Source organism: Narcine bancroftii, chromosome 3 (assembly GCF_036971445.1).
Source record: "Narcine bancroftii isolate sNarBan1 chromosome 3, sNarBan1.hap1, whole genome shotgun sequence".
Classification (NCBI taxonomy): domain Eukaryota; kingdom Metazoa; phylum Chordata; class Chondrichthyes; order Torpediniformes; family Narcinidae; genus Narcine; species Narcine bancroftii.
Window position 1 is genome coordinate 225928414 of NC_091471.1, and position 25616 is coordinate 225954029.

A 25616-nucleotide genomic window follows, 5' to 3' on the forward strand; every position below is an offset into this window, starting at 1 on the left:
CTTTGAGGTGCAGTGTTTGCCATTCAAGTTCTTCTCGAGCCTGTTCAGTGTTCTGTTACAAATTTCAACTTTTGTGTTCAGTGGATATTCCTCCGGGATCTCTTTGGGCAATTTCTTCTTCTGCTTACATTTTTTGGTCAAAGAGCAAGCAGCAGCGAGGAAGAGGATCAGCAGCACCACAGCAGCGATCGCACCTCCTATCGAAGCCTCTTTGCGGGAGGCTTGCGGCAAAGCTTTGGACTCCAGCCTTAAGTTCTTCATGTTGGTGCCATTTTTGACCTGATCGTTTTCGCCGTCATAAATCAAAGAATTGCCAAGTGCCAGCTTGCCGTCCTGGCTCTCCAGATCTCGCTTCCAGCGGGGGAGTTGGTAGCCAAGTGAGCGCTGAACCCGCGGGCCAGAGAGTGATTCTGGACCAATGATGTAGATGACCTGCAGGTACCACTGATGACCGGCTTCCACCTATGAGGAAACAGCCCAAGAAAGTTGTTTTAAGGAATGCCGCTAGATCTAACTGAGAGCCCATTTTCATGAACTGAAATCTCGTGTCCACAGCTAATAAAGCTTAAAAAATAAAAAAATAGATATGACTCCAGAAAGGGAAGTTTTGCTCAACTGTTTTTTTTCCCATTATTTGTTGGAGGGTATCTTCATAAATCAAAGTATTGAGTAGAGGATTTGGGATGTTATGGTGAAGTGACACAAGACATTGGTGAGGCCAGTTTGGAATACTGTGTGCAGTTTTTGTCACCAAATTACAGGAAAGATATGTAAAGTTGAAGCAGTGCAGAGATTTACTAGGATGTTGCCGGGACTTGAGAAAGAGAGTTACCGGGAAAGGTTAACCAGGTTAGGACTTTATTCCTTGGACCGTATAAGAATGATGGGGTATTTGATAGAGGCATTTGAAACTATGAGGGTATAGATAAGAAGAATTAGGCTTTTTCCACTGAGTTGAGGTGAGATACAAAGCAGAAGACGTGGGTTAAGGGTGAAAGGGGAGTTTCAGTGGATCGTAAGGGTGAACTTATTCACAGAGAGTGGTGGAAGTAGTTTTTAAAACTGATTTTTGATTTTTGAATTTAGACATGCAGCACGGTAACAGGTCATTTCGGCCCGTGCCGCCCAATTACACCTAGAATCCCCGGGAGGAAACCAAAAACCCACACAGAGAACGTAGCAACTCCTTACAGAGAGTATATAAATGTTAACATTTAATAAAAACTTAGACATGGATCAGAGGGTTAAGGAGGGATATGGAATGAGTGCAGGTCAGTAGGACTAGGCAGAATAAGAGTTCAGCAAGGACTAGAAGGGCCAAAGGACCTGTTTTCTGTGCCGTAATCTTCTGTGGTTCTCTGTTTTTACTTCTATGGAAGTGTTTTTTGCTCCAGCCACCCTCTGGTACTGAATGAAACTGGCTCTTTTGATGTGAGAGCCTTCATACAGCGGACCATCAAACTGTTCAGCAGTGAGACTTTATCATTTATGCTCTCTTTCACTGGCCCTGAACATAACTGGGAAAATCATGGTTGAAGCCTTCATTTACTGGGGAAAGACAGTTTGTTCTGTTGAGAGTCTGCACATTTAATTATGCTGGCAGGTTAAGTTACAAATATTCTGCAATATGAGGCAAAGATGGATAAATGGAGTTCAGTCACAGACCAACCAAGATCTCACATGATAGTGAAGGAGCCTGTTCCACTGTGTAATAGTGCAATTCATCACATAGATTTGGCTCCGAACTGCCCAAAGTTTCATTCAGGTATACAGAAGGAGTGGAATGCGAAGAGTTAAAGTATTCCTTACCAACCCTCTGGAAAGCATCAGACAACAAGCGTCTCTCAGGTGGAAGTTACAATTGGCATTCTTCAACAGGATAGTCTCATGGAGTTCAACACATTCGATGGAGCATTTGCACAGGAACGGGGTTGACAGGGATGCTTTTCCCACTGCTTTGTGATGGCAACACCTTTCATTTGGACCCAATTCTAGGTCAGATCACAGCAATTGTGAAATACCACTGGGCACCTCCAGCCATGAGCTTTGGCCTACAGATGATGTTATTCCCCAAGCAGCACTCCTTTTGGAAAGTGGCAGGGAAGTGATCCTGGGAGGGGCGGGGGTGACTGTGATTGGTCATTCCCGAAGAACATTGTCTAAATGTTCCAGCGCTGACCTGGGAGGAGTGCGAGTACAATAATTTGCTTCGCCCTGAGGGTCCCTTCCCCCACCCTACCCCACCTGACAATCAATGTCAGCTCCTTCAATTTGTTACCCTTTGCACCTTTATACCCATCTTGGCACCACCTCTGTCAGATGCTCCATGTTAAGTGGCCTCACACATCAACATCTCCACTCACACCCTGACCTTCACCTTATGTCACATCGGTTCACCCCTTTAAGAGCTGCTCCCAGTACGTTGCTATGAATTACTGAATCACAGATCAGTCCGCCAATGTGGGAGAACATACACCATTAAAATGCCACTGGTCTCTCTGTGACCCCTCTATTTGATTTAAATTTCTCCAGTACAACACGGAGTGGATAATAAAGGATGAGATACTGACACATGACACCAAAACTTAATTTTCCTACCACATTCTTCTGAGGTGAATTATTTGTCACCTCCTTGATCAATCACTTCTTTTAGTTTAGTCGGAAAGCTTGCAGGGACTGATAGAGCACTGTCGGGGAGAGCAGTGAAGGGGGATCCCTGATAGTTGACGTATTAGATGGATGTGTAAAGAAATATAATGAGGTCTGTGATTCAGGTGAGACACTACTTAATGGGGAAAATAAGCGTGACTCAAACAATGGACTTCCAAGCAAGTAACTGTCCAATGGATGGAGACAGTGAAAAGAAACTACAGGTGCTCCTCGAGTTATGAAGGGGTTATGTTTTGGCAAACCCATCGAAAGTCAAAAAAAATCGTAAGCCAAAAAAGAATACAGTATACCTTATATAACACCAACAGTGCTGAATCAGTTCCGTCACTGATTCCACTGCCCCACTCTCTCCCGACAGCACTTTATCAGTCTCCACACTGATCCCCCTACACTGTTCTTCCCCGACATTGCTGTATCAGTCCTCACTCTGATCCCATTCTCCCCTGACAGTGCTGTATCAGTCCACATTGATCCCGCTGCCCCACTCTCTCCCGACAGTGCTGTAGCAGTCCCTACACTGATCCTGCTCCCCCACTCTCTCCTGACAGTGCTCTATCAGTCCCCACACTGATCCCCCTTCACTGTTCTTCCCCGACATTGCTGTATCAGTCCCCACACTGATCCCATTCTCCCTTGACAGTGCTGTATCAGTCCCCACACTGATCCTATTCTCCCCTGACAGAGCTGTATCAGTCCTTACACTGATCCTGCTCCCCCACTCTCTCCTGACAGCGCTCTTTCAGCCCCCACACTGATCCCCCTTCACTGCTCTCCCCCGACAGTGCTCTATCAGTCCCCACACTGATCCCCCTTCACTGCTCTTCCCCGACAGTGCTCTATCAGTCCCCACACTGATCCCATTCTCCCCTGACAGTGCTGTATCAGTCCACACTGATCCCGCTGCCCCACTCTCTCCTGACAGTGCTCTATCAGTCCCCACACTGATCCCCCTTCACTGCTCTCCCCGACAGTGCTCTATCAGTCCCTGCAAGCTTTCCGACTAAACTAAAAGAAGTGATTGATCAAGGAGGCGACAAATAATTCACCTCAGAAGAATGATCAGCGTCTATTGGAAAAAATCAATGATGTTTGCGATGGCCTTACGTTAACGCATTACATGAAGGGAAATAACAAGAGTCACACTATTATATCATTGTAATTTTGAAGAATAGTAAGTTGGACCATTGTAAGTGGGGGAGCCCCTGTGTACATTATATGTCTGGAGGGTAAGTCAGAGCTAAGCTAAAATTAAGGTGTTATTGTAAGGGGTTTAAGAAAGAGAACCATTGTGCCTGCTCAACCTTTAACCCTGACACCACCTTCCTGCAATAACGCCTTCATCTTTGAGATCCAAAAATCTACTGAACAGACTTAGTGAATGAGCCTCCATTGGGCGGAAAATTTCAAGGATTTATCAGCTTCTGCAGGAAGACATTTCTTCCCATCTCAGACCTGACTGGCTAACCCTTTATTCTGAGATAGTCGCTCCTTATTCTAGATAAGGCAGCAAAAGGAAACAACAGCCCTGCAAAGGCCCTGTAAGAATTTAGTATATTTCAATGAGATCACCTAACCGGTTTAATTTCTCTATATTTCACATTTCCACACAATATAGAAGGAAGATACTTTGGCTCATCAAGTCCATCATAATCCCCTTCCTAATTTTTCCTGTTGCCTATTCTCCTCACATGCCCATCAAATTCTTCCAGATTTTCTCACTCCCCTACACTCTAGGGCAACCATTCTCAATGGGGGCTGGTTTACAGCACATTTAAAGTGGGGGGGGGGGAAGCACGGACTGAGATCATAAGGTAATTGAAAAAGTTTTTGCTTATAATTCTTATGTAGTCAGTAGGAGAGAAGTACGGAAGAAACCAACTAAACCTGACTGCTTCCCAGGGACGGGGACCCATAAACTTTGAGCAGAGCCCCGAAGGGGGCTATCGCCAAAAGAAAGGCTGCACTCAGGCCCTTTCCAACTCATCTACCAACCTGTAAATCTTTGGGGTGTGGGAGGAGAGTAGGAGCATTGAATGTTCCAATTTCATGAGGCCCACACCCCCTGTGCTCTGCTAGTCAACCTATCTCTCTTTGTTCACTTTTACCATTTCTCTTTCTCACCTTTACTAGATGCATTAACCTCCCGCACCTGGTTCCATTTACCCATCACCCACACACCTATCCACCTGGATTTCTTCCCCCACCCTTGGCCAACCATTTCTATCCTTATGACTACTCTGCCTAACGTCCTCCAACTCACCGGGTTCCACTGATCACCAGGCCCTCCCTTTAATCTCTTTATACCGGCTTCCCTCCCCACTCTCAGTCCTCACACAGGATCTCAACCTTCCCTTTAACTCAGGGGGTCCCCACACTTTTTGGACCATCGATCCCTTCATGGAATACTTGATCCCTCGTCGACCGCCAGGCATGGAATCCCAGCATTGGATGGGTGGGGGTGCGTGCGAGCTAACAAAGGTACAAAGAACATGCACATCGTTTTTCTACACTCAGTCCATCCACCTGTTTGCTCTCAACTTATTCAAAGACCAAAGCCAAATACAACATGGCCGCCACTAAGGTTCGATCTCGCGAGAGGCTGGCCACCCTTGCCACAGGTGTCATTTTTTTGTTGATCCGCCCCTGCTTTCCAACGCAAAAGTTCAATCTACCCCCCCCCCTCCTTGACCCCCTGGGATAGTCTCATCGATTCCCAAGGGTCTCTACTTTGGAGACCCCCACTTTAACACATCAGATGTTGCTTGACTCACTGAATTGCTCCAGTAGTTGTTTATCTCTTCTCGCTCCACCGTTCCAGTAATCAATTTATGAATATTTGCGGCTTTCCCTGCATTCTAAACGAGTTAGGCAGAAGAGATCTGCTTGCAGTATTCCAGTTGCAGTGTAGTTGGAACAAGATATTTCTGCTCTAATCAACGACAGGAAACGACTGCTATTTAATGACTGATCGTGTCAATCACGTGAACGGACAAACCTTATAAAGAGCATCGACCTTCATTGTGAAACCATCCACTCCGGGCATGTTCCTCATTGGGTAGAACTCTGGTGCATCAGAAGCAAATTGAGCGTCAAAGGGTACGTCATGAAAATACCGATCGGTTACTTCTGGCTGGTTCCGATCCTTAAAAGGAACATAAGTACAAGGTTTAATACTCACCCAAATCCATGATTTAGAGCAGACATTCTGAACAGGGGCCTGCCTTACTGGGGGCCACAGTCTGCTTTTTTTTGCTCACACCTTGATGATGGGCTCAGGCTCGTATCGTTACTTTCTACAGACACTATGAGACCTGCTGAGTTTCGTGTATTGCACTACAATCACAGCATCTGCAGGCTTTCCTGTTTAACTTTAAAATGGGTAAGTTTCCCCAGCCACAAAAGTTGACAATTTGCAATCTGTCACACCTACCAAAAGGAGAAATCTATGCTTCAAATGCTTGTTGGGCTGGATGCAGCCATATTGTGGACCCTCGTTATATATAGTTCCAGTGGGATCAAAGAAAGGTACATAGCCGTCCTTGCCCGTGCAGAGGTACACCTTCTCTAATAGTAATCGGTAGGCAGAGTTGAGGTTCTGTTCAGGATTCCACAGGACCCGTCCGTACAGCCTTTGACCTATTAAAGGAAGAGAAGCACATGAGCCACCCTCTCCTCGGAAATGTCTCTCAATGTGGTTTTGTCACATGGCCCGTGGGAACTGTAGATGACACTTCCCAGCTTCTAATGTTACGATGTCCAGAGGACCCCAAAACCCAGCAGCAATAGATACGCACCACGACAAAAAGTTACTTAAACAGAAGTTGCTTTTAATTATATTTGCTCATGGAAACATAATCAGACTTTAACTTATTACTATCCACTTGCTTAACCTCCTCTAATTCTAAGCGCACGTGTGTGTAATGTGTATATAAGTGTAGAAAAGTTCTTTGATTCACAGTCCAATGTCACTGGTTGCAGGCAATTCTTGTACTGTGCACAGAAGTTAGCATTAATACAGTTCACCAAGCTTTGGTGCTTAACAGGCAAATGGTTACCACCCAGGAAGGTTCTTGCTGGTTTTCAGAGGGAGATTCCTTTTCCAGGACACCTGCAACTGATTCCTTCTCAATCAGTCTTGCTGATGAAACTTTCCCCCTTCAGGGTTCTCCAGATGATCCTCTTTCTTTTGGGTCACCACAGAGTTCCTTTCAGACAGCCTGTCTTCTACTTTGACCAGGCAGTCTTCCAAAGTTTGCCAGCTTGTTCCTCTGGAACCAACATTTGTCTCTCCTCTCTCTCACTTCCTCCCTCTCTGAGAGCCAAGCTGTTCTCCCTCTGCCTGCAAAGATCACATGCTCTTCCAGACAAGCTGCTGCTTTACGTTGCTATTTTGTTGCCTTTTGCAAAATAGCACTCTGCAAAAGTCCTGCCAAAATTCTGTGTTTTAACATGTTTGTGTGTAACCTGCTCTAACAATCATCCCAAACCACCTCTAAGTACTCTGTCACATTAATATTTCCCCATCTCAAACATGTCATCTTCCAAGAGAAGTGAGCCTCGATATTCCGAATTGTTTCTTATTCATCCAAATAAACCAAACTTCGTAATTGCAGCTGTAAATAGCTTTACATTTTCACTAATAAAAGTGAATAAACATTTTCATAGCTTCACACTTCATAACGATGAGTAAAAGAAAGCATATTGTAAATGATAACGAGACTCAACTTCAAACAAATATAAATTAATTAAAATGAAAATAAATGATTAATAATGATGAAGGTGAATTCAAAGAGAAGTTTCTCAAGTGAGCATACTCTCCTACCATGGTTATTCCAAGAATGAGAATGAGCTCCTCGGATATTACGATATATGACGTCCTAGTAACTATGGTAACTTTACAAAAACAATTAATCCTTAAAGAGATAGTACAAATTTACTAAAAATCAAAAAACACAAAGTTTTAACCTCTACAGGAACTGCCTACAATTTGCGAGCTGTGAGCGCTTTCTGTGATGGCTATAGTCTGTAGGAAGCGATTTTCTTTAAAAGTGCACGTGTCTCCAGAAAACAATAACATCTCCCAAGCACTTTCATTTCTGTTTCATTTAAAACAATACATCAGGCTGAGATGAAATAGGATCCAGTAAAAATGGACTGAACAAGAGCTAGTGATATCTTTAACCAAATGCCAAGACCTTCAAATTAAAAGAGCTTTAATCATTCAAAATGATGGATCATCTTCAGTAGAAACTTTAAAATAGCATGGATCAGAAATACTTCTCAACATCTAAAATGTTGGGAGTCACAGGAAGAAAAGAATATAATGAAAGACTTTAGCAGATTGGTTGACTTTTGAAATGTAACTTGCGCTCTTTGTAGTCAAAAATAGTTCTTATAGCTTGCTTAATTGCTTCCTTTTGGTTTTCTGAGATATGCTGTTCCAGAGTCTAAATTTTACAGCGACTTCACTGAGAATCTTGATTAGGAACAGTTTGTATTCTCTCAGCTGGAATGTTGGATAGAAAGCAAGGCAACAAACAAGGCAAAAGAGCACAGATACTTGCTGACAGACCAGGCTTGAGTCCCGAGCTGTGTGTGCAGGATAGGGATCAACCCAACTGCTCAGACAACCCAACCGTTCCAGGGGAAGGAGGAAACGTGACGATTGTTGACCTCAAAATCAACAATTATAGACAAGTGAGGCACAAGAAGGGAATTAGCAAAAAAGTGAAAAGGGAAGGATAGAGAAAAGAGAAAAGGGGAGGGGATAAGAGGGAAGAGCAGAAGAGAAAGAAAAAAAAGAAAATATATAGAGTTGACACTGCCTGAGTTTTGTAATTTACTCTTGGTCATATGGACTCACCTTGAGGAGGGGCTCAGGCCTGAAACGCCATTAATACATCTTGATCTCCTGTGGACGCCGCAAGACCGGCTGAGTTCCGCCAGTTTTTACTCACTTCAATGTCTGTTGTATTTTTTTAAAAAAGGAACTTCTATGGATGACAGTAGATGTATCCCATAGATTGAAGATAAAAGCACGCAGAATCGATGATTTGAGCTTAATTATTGCCATTATTAGTCCAATAGCTGGATAGTTTAGCCTGAGATTAGAGCTTAAAAATGAAGCACTCTTTGTCACTGGATTTCAGTATCCTGAGTGCCTGGCAGTATGTGTTATTTTCCTCAAAGCTGGGAGGAGGTAGAACTTTTCAACAAACACACTGATTGACCTATGTACATGAATCATCAAGAGAATAGATGAACAGCAGCAATATCATCTGTTATCCGCTGGCCTCATTGTCCAGCTGTGCCTTCATGAAAAATTACAATCAGCATCTTGCCCTGAGCTTATCAGACTGGATTTGGATCAAATAACTTAGGACAATAACTTTTGAGGAAAGTTCTTGGTCAAATCTTATGCTAGTTTTGACCTAATAATCTTTCTAAACAACATCTAGTGGGAGGGTTAGATATGGGAGCTTTGAATTCCCATTCTATTATAAGAGAGTTGAGGGTGTCTGGAATTGCTTGCTGGGGATGGGGGTGGAGGCTGAAACATTAGGGGCATTTAAAAGACTCTTAAGGTGTTTTCATGTTGGGGCTCTGTTTCGAAGCTGGCTGCAGAGGCAGATAACATTTTTAAACTGACCTGTCCAGGGCTGCTTTTATGCAGAGCGGCACCTCAGTGCGTTGTCTGGAGCCGCTGTAGGTAGGGGAACAGTCGCTGTGGCGCCGCCCATCATAAATACGCTCCGCATTTCCCAGAATGGTTCCAGCTGTGTGGGGAGTTATGGATAGGGAAGACGGCCATTGCTCTGCTGTATATTAAGCCTCTGGCAATAACGAGTGGCCCTGAAGGCCGATGCGACCTGGTGAGGTGCCAGAGCAGGTGGCAGGGCTGTCACAGCCTACACTGGCTGCACCCTGACGGACCCTGCCGGCCGCCCGTGCCCTGACAGCCCCCGTCGTCCTCTCCTGTCCTGATGGGGTCATGGAGGGAGAGGGGTGAGTGAGATGGGTCGCAGGCTGATGATGCCACTGCAATGTCATCAGCCCGCCCCTCGCCAGCCACTTGCTGAGGGAGTACATTCATGCTGGGTGCTCCGCCACTGACCCTTCCCGAGAGGGAGTGGAGTCAGCTGGCAAGGGCGCATTCATGGAGGGAAGTCTCCCGACACAAGGGCGGAGAATGTCTGCCTTTACACTTGGGTTTTTTTGATTGTATGAAAGAGCCTTTAGTCAGGCACATGGATGGAAGAAAACTAGAAGGTCACAGGGTAGAGAGGGTTTGGTACTTTCTTTTAACGAGTATATGGGTCGACACAACATCGAGGGCTAAAAGGCCTGTACTGTGCTGTCTACATTTCGTACAACTCCCCGCCCTATTCCAAAAAATGGTGAGTGGGTGCTGCATAAAAGTGGGCGGCTGTTTCCAAAGTCAGATGGAAGGTTATTTTGAAACCTGAAGGACTTCCACCCAACACCATATTTGGGCAGGACTAGACAAAGCGCCCAGTGAACACAAGCTCTCAAGTGAGAACTGGTGCTCAGGATTATTTCATATTGATTGTCTGAGTACACACAGGACATCAGTTTTAAGGGACTGAAAGGAGCCTCTTCTACACCACTGCTCCTTCCACAATATGTTGTCCCACAGACAGAGCCACAGGAGGGTCTTTGTGGATTGCCAGACTGCCAGCTGGTAATCAATGCTCGGTTTCAGGGAGGTGAATATATCCTATTTTTCCAATCAGTGTACTGGGGATAGGCAAATCCAAAGTATAAACAAGTGAAGAGACAAACAGCAATGGCAAACTATTTACAGCTCAACTGAATGAGTTGACAATTATCCTTTGAATTAGAGTTGTCCTGAAGGAGAATATGAGTTATTCTTCTATCTATCAATGTAAATCAAGAGACTTCAGCAAATAATCCAGACAGGACATTCTGTCAATAGCCATATTTTACAGATCAAATATTAACCTGGGTTCACATTTGCTTTCCCAGTGGAAATAAATACTTCAATGGGAATAGTTTGAAGAAACACAAGGGAGTGTTCGTTTCCTTTCCAATTAACACTTACCCCAAGGTCAAATTCAAGTTTATTGTCACATGCACCATGAAGCAGTGATAGTTTGTTTTGCAAGCAGTTCAGCTGGATGCCTCTTAGGACAACAAGCAAGACATAGTACAGAGGTGTGGGGTTAGAGAGAGATCAGATGGTACAGAGTAAAGGTAACAGATGTGAGGTTCGTTATGGAAAGAAACTGTCCTCGAATCTGAGGGTCTGTGATGTCATATTCATGAATGTCCTTCCTTACAAGAGGGTTTGAATGTATGGCCGGGGTAGGATGAAACTTTACAAGTCATATTGTTCATACCATAACTACTAATGCAGTTCACAGTGAAGACGAGATCGTGTTTCTCCAGGACCATAGAACAGATTTACATAAACAGGAATAAAAATCATGATAAACTAGTACACATATGTTCTAGGAATTAAGGAGCTGATGGCTATGGGGGGTGGTGGGAAACTGTTGCCCACTCTGGACATGTGTGCCCGAATGCTACGGTACTTCGTTCCAGATGGCAAAAGGGAGAACAGTTTCAAGAGGGGTGTGTGAAGTCCTTCACACTGTTATTTGTCTTCCGCATCCATCATGTCTTGTAAATGTCTGCCACGGTAGGAGGAGAGCCCCCAATGATCTCCTCCACTGACTGCAGGGTCTTACGGTCTGAGGGGGTCCAGCTTCCAAACCAGGCAGGAATATAGTTGCTCAGGATGCTCTCAATACATTCCCTGTAGAATGAAGGGAGGATGGAGGGTGTTGTATGTATTGTCTGCTCTTATGAGGCAGCAAGATGCATGGATGAACTCAATGGAGGGGAGGCGGGTGTGTGTGTGTGATGGGTTGTACTGCATTCCCAACCTTTGGCAGTTTCTTGCAATTTTGGGCAGAGCAGTTCCTTTACCAGACCAGATGCTTCCAATGGTGCATCTATAGAAGATGTTAAAGGATGCAGCAGGTCACATGTCAAATTTCTTCAGGGATCTGAGGAGGTAGAGGTGCTGGTATGCTTTCTTGGCTATTGTTTTGACATGGCCACACCATGGCATACAGTATCAGATTGAAGGTCAATAGGAGTAGCAGAGAGGATCACTGGGATCTCACTAACCACTAACCACCCCCCCCCCCCAACCTGGTTGAAGTGATCTACTGACATCATTGTTTGAAGAGGGCATACAAACTCATTGAGGGCCCCTACCACCTCATGAGTACCATCTTCCCTTCAGGGAAAGAGACACTGGGGTATCAAAACCAGATCCACTGGCCTGAGAAACAGCTTCTTCCCACAGGATGTGAGGATGCTGAACAATAAATGAACTGCTCCTACTAACCATTCAAAACTCTACTATTTAATTAAACAATATTTAATTATTTTTATCTTTCTCTTCTCTTTGGCTTGGCTTCGCGGACGAAGATTTATGGAGGGGGTAAAAAAGTCCACGTCAGCTGCAGGCTCGTTTGTGGCTGACCAGTCCGATGCGGGACAGGCAGACACGATTGCAGCGGTTGCAAGGGAAAATTGGTTGGTTGGGGTTGGGTGTTGGGTTTTTCCTCCTTTGCCTTTTGTCAGTGAGGTGGGCTCTGCGGTCTTCTTCAAAGGAGGCTGCTGCCCGCCAAACTGTGAGGCGCCAAGATGCACGGTTTGAGGCGTTATCAGCCCACTGGCGGTGGTCAATGTGGCAGGCACCAAGAGATTTCTTTAGGCAGTCCTTGTACCTTTTCTTTGGTGCACCTCTGTCACGGTGGCCAGTGGAGAGCTCGCCATATAATACGATCTTGGGAAGGCGATGGTCCTCCATTCTGGAGACGTGACCCATCCAGCGCAGCTGGATCTTCAGCAGCGTGGACTCGATGCTGTCGACCTCTGCCATCTCGAGTACCTCGACGTTAGGGGTGTGAGCGCTCCAATGGATGTTGAGGATGGAGCGGAGACAACGCTGGTGGAAGCGTTCTAGGAGCCGTAGGTGGTGCCGGTAGAGGACCCATGATTCGGAGCCGAACAGGAGTGTGGGTATGACAACGGCTCTGTATACGCTTATCTTTGTGAGGTTTTTCAGTTGGTTGTTTTTCCAGACTCTTTTGTGTAGTCTTCCAAAGGCGCTATTTGCCTTGGCGAGTCTGTTGTCTATCTCATTGTCGATCCTTGCATCTGATGAAATGGTGCAGCCGAGATAGGTAAACTGGTTGACCGTTTTGAGTTTTGTGTGCCCGATGGAGATGTGGGGGGGCTGGTAGTCATGGTGGGGAGCTGGCTGATGGAGGACCTCAGTTTTCTTCAGGCTGACTTCCAGGCCAAACATTTTGGCAGTTTCCGCAAAGCAGGACGTCAAGCGCTGAAGAGCTGGCTCTGAATGGGCAACTAAAGCGGCATCATCTGCAAAGAGTAGTTCACGGACAAGTTTCTCTTGTGTCTTGGTGTGAGCTTGCAGGCGCCTCAGATTGAAGAGACTCCTCTCATCCTTTTATGCTCCAAAGTGAAAAGTCTCAGCTCTGCTAACCTTGCCTCATAAGACTTATTTTCTAATCCAGGCAACATCCGGGTAAATCTCCTCTCCACATCCTTCCGAATGAGGTGACCAGAAGTGAACACAATACTCTAAATGTGGTCTCACCAGAAATTTGTAGAGTTGAACCATGGCTTCTCGACTCTTGAACTTAATCCCACTACTAATGAAGCCCAGCATCCCATAGGCCTTCTTAATTATCCTACCAACTTGTGTGGCGACCCCAAGGTCCTTCTGTTCCTCCACATGTTAAGTATCTGAGCATGATGGAAGGACTTAAACTCCCAGATTTTAAGAAATATCTATCAGCACAAGCAAGATTTTTATCATCTTTCTTTGAAGAAAAATGTTCCCCTTTGTGGATTCAAATGGGACTGAATTCAATAAAAGAGGAGACAATGAAGGACCTTAGTTATAAGTGGAACATTAAGTCAATAATAAAAAAAAACCAGATAATCCTATATTAATACACATGATTAGAATATGGCAAGAAATAAATAAATGTATCGGGGAAAAAAGCAGGTAGTTTACTGAGGACACCATCATGTAAAAATGTGCTATGGCCTATCAATCTGGGTAACAAAATATTGAATCCATGGTAATGACAAAGGAATAAGATATGTTGATAATTGTTATAAGAAAGGGCCTCATGTGTCTTTTGAACAACTAAGAAATAAGTATGGATTAGCTAATGAGACATTCTTCTGTTTTCTCCAGTTTAGCTCATTTCTAAGAGAAAGATGGGGACCAAACTTGGCCCCACCTGAAGTTAGTGAGATGGAACAAATGATTTGGCACCTAAATTTATATCCAAAATGTACTTTGCTCTTCAAACTGAAAGTGCAAAACCAGGTTTGCAGAGATTGAGAGGGAGAGAGAGATGGGAGTCGGATTTAGGAGTTGCAATAAAGGAAAGATGTTGGTCTGATTGGTGTTTGGATTGCGTAACGTCAATTATAAATAAAAGGCACGGATTAGTACAATGTAATTTTCCACACCAATTATATCTCACACCACAGAAATTACATAAATCAAAATCGGAAATACGGGGATGTGTTTTAGATGTGGAATAGCAATAGGAACATTTGTATGTGAAGGTGAGATCTTTCTCAAAGGATATTACTGAAATACTAACAAGGATAACATTGTGGCCTTCGCCGACCTCCCCCCCCACCAAATATTATTGAGGGGAACAGCCACAAGGATCCTTTCCTCTCCCAACAGTCACCCAGATGCCTGTCTCCTGACTTTGAGGGTGAACTGTCTCCCTGAAGCTCCTGTCTGATAATAGACTTGAAATACATGGAAGAGCTCACCGAGTACAGATTTCCAATGTTGCACTTGAAATTACATTTTAACAAAAGGGCAACTGTATAACATTGCTGTTTAAGTACAAAATTTAATGGATCTAATTGGATAATCAATTTTCTTTCACATTTATCACAGATCATTTATCAGATGACAAATATCTTCAGAGACAAGCAGATGTTATTTGAACTGAGTTTTAATGGAATGGAAAGGTTAATAATAATAAAATCTCACACATAAAGCATGGCTGTGGTTCATGATAAGTATTAAAAATATGTACCCATTGAGAAGGCTCCTTTATAGTCCATTTCAGTCAAAGACATCTCTGCTTCAGATGGATCCATCATGAAAACCTTTTCATTATTGCAGAGGTGAAACTCTGTGTTGAGTGAGTAGACAATTGGAACTGGACGATTTGTCTGCTGAAAAGCAATTGGGACAAGGAACCTGGACAGAAAGAGGAGAAAAATACTAATGCACTGGAGGACACTCACGTAAGCTACCCAAGGTAATGCAGTAATTACAGTGACAGTAAAACTACCTCTCATTTTTTTTATTGTACAATCAATACCTAAATATACTGCCTATCAACATATTGGAGTTTAGCCTTCAATTAATGAAGTGTGAGAACATTTAAAAATCAGATTAAGGCATCATTTAACCATATGGTGGAATCTGAAGACGTGGAGAGATCTAAACTGGTATCAGCTACACGTCCACCTGATGGCAATTGATACAAGATAAATTCAGCGCTTTGAGCAGCACTGGCATTTTATAAGCCACAAGACTTGCTTATAGAACTCAATCCGATCCGGTCTCATAATGCTTTACAGCTGGTAGAATACTCTTTGAAATGTGCTCACACCTTAAATGTGAACAGCCAATCTGAACAGCATCGTCCTCAGCTAAAGGCCCGATACCAGGGAAGAAGTGGGTAGAAATGGTCAGGTAGACAAAGATAGAACAGGTGAAAGTGCGTACATAAAGGGAGAAACAAGCTGAGGGAGGGGACCAGAGGTGATATAGAGCAGAAGGTGTGGGAGGTGGAGAGATAAACCATTAGCAAGAAAATCCAGAGAAAGAGGAAAAATAAACAAGTAAGAAGAGTAGGTAAGAAGAGATGGGAATAGTGGAATCAGATTGGTTACTTAAAATTAGAAAAGTCTATGTTCATGCTGTTAGGTTTAATGCTGTCCAGGAGGAATATGATGTGCTGTTTGTTAAGTTTCCGTTTGCCCTCACCCAGACGATGGATGAGTGCAGTCAGTGCACTCGGTGTAACCTCCTCTACACTGGTGAGTCCAAACGCAGATCAGCTGACCTCTTCACAAAAAAAAAATGATGCTCTATTTGAATCAGAGCTTATTGTCCAGAACAAGCCACAAAATGTGGTGTTTGGCGGCAGCATCCGAGTGCAGCCAATCATTTTCATTCCCCCATTCATTCTTCCAGTGATATGTGTGTCCTTGGCCTCATCCATTGTCAGGGCAGGGCAATGATGAGGATAAACAGGATTTTCTGGGAGCTCAGCTAATACTCGTGGGCCTTATGCAATGGCCACAGCAGACATTGAGAACCATAGGGTCACACATGGCAAGTGTGGCTAGGGGTTGGCGTGGGAATGAGGAATGAGCCAGATCGAGGGGTACCTGGTAAATATTCTCCTGAAGTGGTAGCACAATAGATTCTCGCTACCTTAAGCTCTGTCTTTGTTCTTTTCAATATTACTGCCATATAAGAAATGGCTTGGTGGTTGAGGCTGGATACAAGCTGTAACCTCCAATAGCTGAAAGCAATTAGAACTTTGCCTCTAATTCTGTTTGTTTAATGATTAAAATGTCATTAAAAACCCCCCCTTGCACTATTACATATTGAACATTTTGCTCTGAAGCTGAAGAGGTATCAGGGGAAACGAATAACCTTTCAGGTGCATGTGCTGTACAGGCAAGTGGCTTATCTCCAGGGTCAATCCAAGGCTGCGTGGGCTGGACGGCGCACGGGATCAAAAAGATGGCGTACTCTCCCGAATAATCTTTTCTGTGGATAAGGGAAAAAACGCCAGAAAATAATTAGCATTCAAACGCTTTCAAAATTTCTGCTGAATGATATATGAGCTGATCAATGTGAACTGCTAGCCCCTGGAAATCTATTGAATCAATCTATAATATGCTGAATTTAACATTTGCTTGATATCATCATTTCAACAACTATTAATATTTTCCTGCATCCAAAAGTCTTTGGTACATTGAATATCGTGTGTGATCATAGTTTGCTGAGAGGTAATACTTACTCAGATTCAAATTCTGACAGGCTAAAAAACCACATAAAAAGAGTTAAAAATGTCAATGAAAAGTCCAAGAACATAATGCAATAAATACACCGCAAGGAGAGGCCAAGAGGTCCAAACGCTTGCTCCCTTTCCTGGATTTTGATCCTACACTTTAAAAACATGCTTGGTTTATTGTTGTATACATGCTTTGAACGTACAGATGCAGCTTCCCAGGTACATAAAGTTGCAGCGAGAAGACTTCTATTGCCTTCCTGAATGTATGACAATAAAATTAATTCAAAATACATATTTTATTAACTTCTATCAAGTTAATAGAGAGAAATATTACGTTTATATAGATTTGATATTAATTAATTAAATAATGTAACAGGATATGTCGCATATCAATGAACCATTGCCTTATATAATTCTCAAAAAAAGTGAAATTTTTGTATGCGAATTTCCCCTCATATTCTAATGTTGAGATATATATTGCAATTTCTGAATAGACCAATCTAATTGTACAAAAAAACAAAAGAAAAGAGAAAAAAAGGACCCCCCTCCCCACAAATACTAATCTAACCCTTCCCCACTAATCACAGTCACCAGCAAATAATTTGTTTAGAATCCAGCATCGGCTCTCGGACAACGGATAGAAAGCCCCCAGAGCACCCCTGCTGAAGTCATCAAGTTATGAACATAGTCCATAAATGGGGACCATATCTTGTCAAATTCAACCTTGATTTCTTTAATATCATCTCTAATTTTCTCCAATCTCAAGCAAGATATCCTGTAACCATTGCATGTGAGTCGGCGCTCGGCTGGCTTTCCATCTAGTCAAAATTGCTCGTCCAAAGCTACTATTCTTTTTTTGAGTGGAGTACAAGGAAATCCTCTCTTCTGGAGAATAACCAAACAAGGCAATAAAAGCACAGGGTTCTAATTTAATCCTTCGAATCTGTGATAAGAGTTTTACAGAATTGTTCCCAATATTGTTGTAGTTCTGGACACTCCCAAAACATATGAATCAGAGAGGCCTCAAAAATTTTACATTTGTCACATAGTGGATCAACATTAGAATAAAAATGAGATAATCTAACTTTGGACATCTGTATTCTACGTACAACTTTAAATTGTATTAAACAATGTCATGACATGCAGTTTGGCAATGTGAAAAAGTAGGAAAATTTTGGGAAGGTGTAAGTATTTTACTGGGACAAGCTACGAAGATGCAAGTTTTAAAAGATCCCAAAATATTTTTGTTAGGGGATATCTTTGATTTGAAGTTAAATATTTATCAGAAGTTTTTAAGTGTAGTATAGCTGTAACATGGAAATTAAACAATAATGTGGAGTTTAATAGATGGGAAATGGATTACAAAATTGTATATCATTAGAGAAGATAACATATAACTTATGGAATCAACCAGAAAAAATTGATAAGATTTGGAAACCTTATATGGATTTCATTGCTACGACTTCATCTACCTGGTCCGCCACCCCCTCTCCAACTCACCTTAGTTAATTCAAGATTCAAGATCATATTGTCAATTTGAAATTCAACTAATTAATGAAGGATGTATGATTATCAGGCAGGCTCTTTCTTTTCTTTTTTGGGGAGGGTGGAGGGAGAAAATATGAAATTATGCATTCTTTATGCATCATTTTTAAAAATTATTCTGCATGATACAGATTAATACTGTATTTGCATTGAACCAAATGAAAAATAAAATTTACAGAAGAAAAACAATGTCATGCACAGAATGAAGTATTATTAACCAGCATGGTACCCCAAATTTCATCTGAAATCGATGTATTCATGTCTCGTTCCCTTCTTGATTTCCGTCCCTGAACATATTCTTTGGTCGTCCATCAAATTGCTATAAATAATTCCTCTCGATCCACATTGGGAAAACATTAAAATCAAAAAATAAATCAAGAACATTGGCATCGGGAATTCAAAGAAAGTTAGAGAATTTAGACTGAACAAAATGCCCAATTTGTAGATAACTAAAAAAATGCCTACTTACTGTTAATTATTCAAATGAAGCAAAATTGCCTCAAATATATAGATCCTTAAAATTTTGAATTGCTCATCCAACCCATTCCCCAAGATAAAAAGTAGAAAAAGATGATTCTTTATAATAGGGCTAGCACGAGAAGCGTTAAGATAGCCAAAAAATGTCCTAACGTGCCCATATTCTCAGTCGAAGTCTCATTATCAGATTGTCTGTAAATTTCGAACAGGAAAAAGGGTAAGCAAGAGCCTAAAACTGCCAACATATCTAATTAAAAAAAGTTCTTTTTTTTTACCCAAGGGGGTCAAGCATATTGTTAAAAGGCTTATTTTACATATTAAAACAAAATACTTATTATTGGGACATTTGTTTTGGATTTTCACCATGCAAGATCACATCACTTGGAAGACCAACATACTCTTTCTGATCGCAGATTCAGGAGGAGGCAGAATATTTTTCACAAAAACTGCACAAGTTGTCCAATGTTTATTTTTTTACTGCATTATTCTTAATATCCATCATATTATTGCCAAATATACCAAAATTAATTTTCATTGTGAGAAATTAGGATCATCTGATGTGAAAAGGTTTTATAACCTCAGTAAAAACAGTAATCACATCCAATTGGAAGCTGCCCAGATGGAAGGTGAGGTGTTGTTCCTCCAGTTTGCGATTAGTCCCAGTCTGGCAGTGCATGAGACCATGGATAGGCATATCAGCATGGAATTGGGATGGAGAATTTTAACGGGTGGCCACTGGGAGATCCAAGCTATTGTGGAGGACAGAGCTGAGGTGCTCAACAAAGTGTACCACCTCTCTGATCTATAGGAGACCACAGCAGAAGCACCGGATGCAGTCAGTGACCCCTACAGATTCACAAGTTGCTTCACTTGGAAGGACTATTTGGGGCCCCAAGTGTTGGTGAGGGAGGAGGTGGTGGGCGCAAGAAATGGAGCATCTCCTGCGGTTACAGGCATAAGTAACAAGGTGGCCATTAGCGGGAAGGGAGGCGTGGACAAGGGAGTTGCGGTGGGTGCAGTCCTTGCAGCTTGTGTCTGCTGCAATAGTGTTGATCTCCCAGTGGCCACCTATTTCAATTCCCTGACCCATTCCCTTGCTGACATGTCTGTCCATGGTCTCATGCACTGCCAGACTGAGAGCACCCTCAAATTGGAGGAACAACACCTCATCTTTCATCTGGGCACCCTCCAACCAAATGACATTAACATTGACTTCTCTGGTTTCTGTTAGACCCTTCCCCCCCTTCCCCTGTTGCCTTCCCCCAGGTCTGTCTGACTCCCTCTCTCCACATTCTCTCTGTCTCCTTTCACAGAGCCAAAATCAATTCTCACCTTTCATCTTATCATATCCATTTAACACCTTTTATTGGTCTGGACTCCTCCCCCCTCCCATTCTTTAGTCTTTATTCTGATGCTTTCCTGTTGTTTGCTTATTCCTTGAAGAAGGGCTCAGGCTTGAAACATTGGTAATATATCCTTATCTCCTATGGATGCTGCGAGACCGACCAAGTTCCTCCAGCATCTCTGTGTGTTTTTACTACAATCACAGCTTCTGTAGACTTTCGTGTTTCACTCTTTATAACCTCGGAGAGTGCTGTTGATATTGGCAGAAAAGTGTATTTGAATTTATTTGTTCATTTTAACCATGGAATTAATCTATTAAAAAATAATTAAATCAGTGAACAAAGGAAATATAAATGATAAAGACTAGTCAACCAATTAACATGGCTGATATTCCAGAACTGACCTCAATTTTGTATCTCATAGGCTCTGCTTTAAACCAGCCATTCTTTATCAGCTATGCCCCCACTATCCTCGCCCCCCCCCCCACCCCACAAGGACTCTTCTCAAAGTTTATGGACCCCCTTCAATGTTCAGAATAATAGTCGCTGCTGCAATCTGTCTCTGAATAAATAACCTGTAAAGACAAAACTTTGACACGTCCTCCATAGTTAAATGCAAAATATGGCAGTGCACCATTCAGAACAAGGCAGGCTTTAAATGTAGCATTCCATAAAATGTCCTTAATGAGAACAGGAGATGGCTATATCCCCTACCTGTTGTAGGAACTGGTGGCTCGCCACAGCTGATATGGAGAATCAAATGTCTGTGTGCTCCACACTAACTGCAAGTCGAATTCAATGCCCCCCAGATGGTCAGGAGCCACAATCTGAGACTTCTGTCCTGGCAGTGTGTGATGGTCCATCACAAAATGACCTGGAAAGGAAACTTGCAGATGAGATTTCTTCTCCCTTGGCTCAGAGAACCAAAATTTAAATTTTCTTTAGCCAGTGGGTGGTAAATCTGTGGAATTTGTTGCCGCAGGCAGTTGCAGCGGCTAGGACATTGGGGGTACTTAAGCAGAGGTTCTTGATTATCCAGGCTATCAAAGGATATGGGGAGAAGGCCGGGCAGTGGGGCTGAGTGGGAAAATGGATCAGCTCATGATTAGATGGCAGGGCCGACTCGATGGGCTGAATACCCATTTCGGCTCCAATGTCTTATGGTCCAAATTGCTTACTTTGAATAGCATCTCCATCCGTACAGGTGCATTTCTAATGTGGCCAGTGAGTGAACATCAGTGAACAGCTTTAAAATTTTAACAAACTTTACTCTTTTATCATTTATTCCACATTTGACAGGCATTCATTCCCATTATTTTAAAGAGCAAAACATATAATCTTTCTCCTTTCACTAGCCCTGCTTGCACTTTCTAATTTAGTTGAGGGAGGAGTATATTTTTAATAAGAGATTTCATTGTTTGGAATTCAGCCGTTGGGCCAATTTGGCAGCCTTGATGAAAAGCCTAGGTTCAAAAGACTGACTGGATTTCATGCCAATGGTTACTGTGTCCAAATCAAGAAGAACTCCGCGCAATGTTCAGTGCAATTACAAACGCCTTGAAAGCAAAATGTGACACAAGAAAAATATTTACTGGAACTTATCAAAGCCTCCTTTAACTGCACTTGTGCACAGCACAGAAGGGCAATTATTTTCAATGGCAGGATTGCTGCTTGAGGTGGATTGTTGCAAAGTTTCTATCTGCTGGCCAGAAACCTGCTGTGGCTCTGGCCTAATGTTTGGAGTCTTAGCCAACTGAGAAACTGTGGCAGGCTCCCAGTGCCGAGGTTGCTCTTTTCTCAGAATCCTGTGCCATAAAGGAGATCTGGGTGGCGATGTCAGAGAGGGACAGATGAGCAAAGCTCCTGGGAAACTTCACATTTTTTTTAAAATTTAGACATGCTTCATGGAAACAGGCCATTTTGGCCCACAAGTCCTTGCCATCCAATTACATCTGATTGTCCTACAACACCATGGGATGAAACCGGAGCCCCCGGGAGAGCGTACAGACTCCTTATAATGTGGGATTCGAACCCCGGTCTTGATCGCTGGCGCTGTAAAGGCTGTGCGCTAACCGCTACGCCAACCATGTCTGTTCAAAGGATGGGTGGGAAGTAGTTAGACTTTGGGGTCAGAATGACCAAATTGTATTGTATTGAAATAGATAGTAATGGCAAAGGAGATTATATCCCACTGGAAAACTAACGTCACTGCCTCTTCTGCCAGCCATTGATTAATGGAGGGCGATTAGCAAGTAATGGAAGGGAAACTTAGTTAGACATACCTAGACGCTATCATTGAGACAAGGTTAGCTGGGCAGGAAGAGAAAGCTGTGACGTTCTCTCCCAAAATAAATGGTAGTCACTGCCAAGGTGGCATGGTTAGTTTAACGGTTAGTACAATGCTACTTCAGCGCCAGCTATCCAGCGCTGTCTGCAACAATTTGGTCCGTTCTCCCCATGTCCACACATTTCCTCCAGTTTCTTGTTATTTTTCAGAGACGCATGGGGTTGATACGTTAATTGGCCATGTGGGTGTATGTGGGCAGTGCGGGCTCATTACCATGCTGTATCTCTAAATGAAAATGAAACTTTAAGGACATGGCTTTCTCTGATACTCTTTTGCATCAGAAGCTGGGGGAGTTTGGTGAGGGGCATGCATATTAGTATGGATAAATGGCCAGTCAAAGAATAGAAAACAGGGAATAGGATTTTTTAAAAAAAATTTAAGAATGAAACTGCAGGTGCTGAAAATCCGAAATAAAAACCGAAAATGCTGCTAAAGAAATCAGCAGGTCAGGCGGCACCTATAAAAAGAAAAGCAGTGTAAATGCTTCAGTTTGGGAAACCCTTAGCCAGAACAGGAACAAAACATAGATGGGGAGACAAACTAGAGTGGGAGGAAATCGGAGAACCCGGAGGAAACCCATGCAGACACGGGGAAAACTTCCAAACCCCTTACAGACAATGCCAGATTTGAACCCCGGTCACTGGCACTGTAACGGCATTGTGCTAACTGGCACGCTAACTGCACCACCCTGGGTGGGAAAGTAAACTGTACGAGTACAAAGTGGCACCTCTGGGATACAGTCAGGTTTTTGAGTGGTCATAAGGGTAGCAGAAGTCATAAAGGACCTTAATAGGAATTTATGCACACATAAGAATTAGGAGCAGGGGTAGGCCAGCCGGCCCGACAAGTCTTCTCCACCATTCATTGTGATCATGATGGTAGGCTCATCTCCACCTACCTGCCTTTTTCCCATACTAAGAAGAAATGTATCCAACCTTGTCTTAAATATATTCACTGAGGTTGCCTCCACTGCTTCAATGGGCAGAGAATTCCACAGATTCACCACCCTCTGGGAAAAGCAGTTCCTCCTCATCTCCGTCCTAAATCTACTCCCCTGAATTTTAAGGCTACAGGTACATCTCCTAGTTCTTGTCCCCCCCCCAACCCCAGCAATGTAAACAACTTACCTACCTCAATTTTATCCATGCCTTTCATAATTTTATATGTTTCTGTAAGATCCACTTTCGTTCTTCTAAATTCCAGCGAGTACAGTCCCAGATGACTCAATCTCTCTGCATAGGCCAAACCCTTCATCCCTGGAATCTCCCTCTTCTGCACCGCCTCCAAAACCAGTGCATTCTTCCTCAAGTGAGGAGACCAGGACTGCATGCAGCACTCCAGATGCGGCCTCACCGGCACTTTGTACAGTTGCAGCATGATCTCCTGCTTTTAAATTCCATCCCTCTAGCAGAGAAGGCCAACATTCCATTGGATCCTGCTGCTCCTACAAACCAACCTTCTGTGATTCATGCACAAGCCCTCCCAAGTCCTCCTGCATGGTAGCAGCAACCATTTGCAATTTATCTCACATTCAGATCTTCCATTTTTTTTCCTTCCGAAGTGGACAGACTCATATTTGCCAAGGGTAACAGTAAAAGTTGTGGGACACTTAAATGCTGGCGTCCAGAATAACATCGGTGTCCTTGTTCGTGAACCACAGGATACACGCAAACCGCGAGCAAGGCATAGATTGACTTGAGCTGGTGTAAAGTAGTAATGACCAGTGAAGTCTTGCTGCAGGCGTGAGCCTTTGAATATTCCAACCGAGAAGCCTGGCGCTTCTCAGTCAATGAACACATTCAAGGCTGAGGTTGAGAGTTTTAATGCTAATTAGGAATCGAGGATGTGGGGATCTTCTCTGAAAGTAGAGCTAAGGTTGGGGACAATCCAAACGGGATCTTGTGAGGAATGCAAGCCAAAGCACTGAAGTATCTTTGGTCAAATTTTTTTTTATCATTGGTTCATTTATTAGAACCTTGGCACAGATTGAATTCAGTACAAGCACCACGATTGAAAAGAGAGAACACTTGGTGCAAAAAGACTCGACTTAAAGGACGCAGAAGTCGGCGAAACGCTATTACAGTGTCTGCAACCCAGGTTCAAATGTCCGTAAAGAATTTGGATGCTCTCCCCATCTCTGCGTGAGCTTCCTCCCGTCCTTCAAAAACGCATGGGGTTGTAAGTTTCACGGGCCGTTGTTTATACATTTAAACAACTGACCAACGGCCTCCAGAGAGATGGATATCGAAATAAGAGGCTAAAAATAAAGTCCAAGGTATGGTATCAAGGCCAAGATTGAACTTCAGTGCAGAAGAAGCAGCTCCCAGAACATGTTCCTCTTATTCTCAGTGAGACTCCTCTGTGAAATAGGATTATGGTGTAGGAATTTCTCTGCTTGACATTCTCTGCAATTCAAAGACTAAAACCACTGGAATAAGAATGGAACCTAGTGTATCCGTGGGATCCTGTGGCTCTGCAAACCCCTCCCCCCACCCCAGCCTTTCCTGAACCTGACACTAACCTTACCACCCACACCCCCCAACCTCCCTCTCCCCCAAAATTTGCCAGTACTCCACTCCTGACTTTAACTCGAGAACAACCTAGTTGTTACTTTTTGCTTCTTTTTCAATCTTGTTATTGGTTTTAACATATATAAAATACATATGGTAATAATATAAAGTAAATTAACAGCAAATTAAAAAGAGAAAGAGAAGAAAAAGCAGATGTTCCTAAACTAGGAATCAAACACCACCCTATGAGGGTTCCTGGCCAAGTTAAGGAGTGCACTACTAATAATATCTATGGGGTTCTAGTGGCCCACACACAGAGATGTGGACTGGCCCACAAAATGGCCAACGAATGCGGCGACCACGCGGACCTGGGAGTCGACACCGGCCGTCGCTCCAGGTGACCTCCCACATAGCGGGAAGATGGGGAACTGTGGCAGGAGCGCCGGCCAATCCCAGGCCGGCGTTTCGATGATGTGGGGCTCTGACGTCAGTGCCTGGGGCCCATATAAGCGCGACGGCCAGTGCAATAAACCAGTCTTGACTTCAAGGCTTTGGTGTG

The 25616-nt window shown here is 43.3% G+C and overlaps 1 protein-coding gene across 1 annotated transcript in view; it reads right to left on the minus strand.

Moving 5' to 3' along the window:
- Positions 1-25616, minus strand: part of fras1 (Fraser extracellular matrix complex subunit 1) — a 642015-nt gene that overhangs the window by 595 nt on the left and 615804 nt on the right. Inside the window, exons 65-70 of the mRNA XM_069926766.1 lie at positions 20915-21074; positions 16472-16588; positions 14832-14998; positions 6101-6306; positions 5666-5812; positions 1-462 (exon numbers count right to left, since the gene is read on the minus strand). The exon at positions 1-462 is cut by the window's left edge and continues 595 nt beyond it. Of these exons, the coding sequence (XP_069782867.1) occupies positions 1-462; positions 5666-5812; positions 6101-6306; positions 14832-14998; positions 16472-16588; positions 20915-21074 (1259 nt within the window). The remainder of the gene's footprint in view (positions 463-5665; positions 5813-6100; positions 6307-14831; positions 14999-16471; positions 16589-20914; positions 21075-25616) is intronic.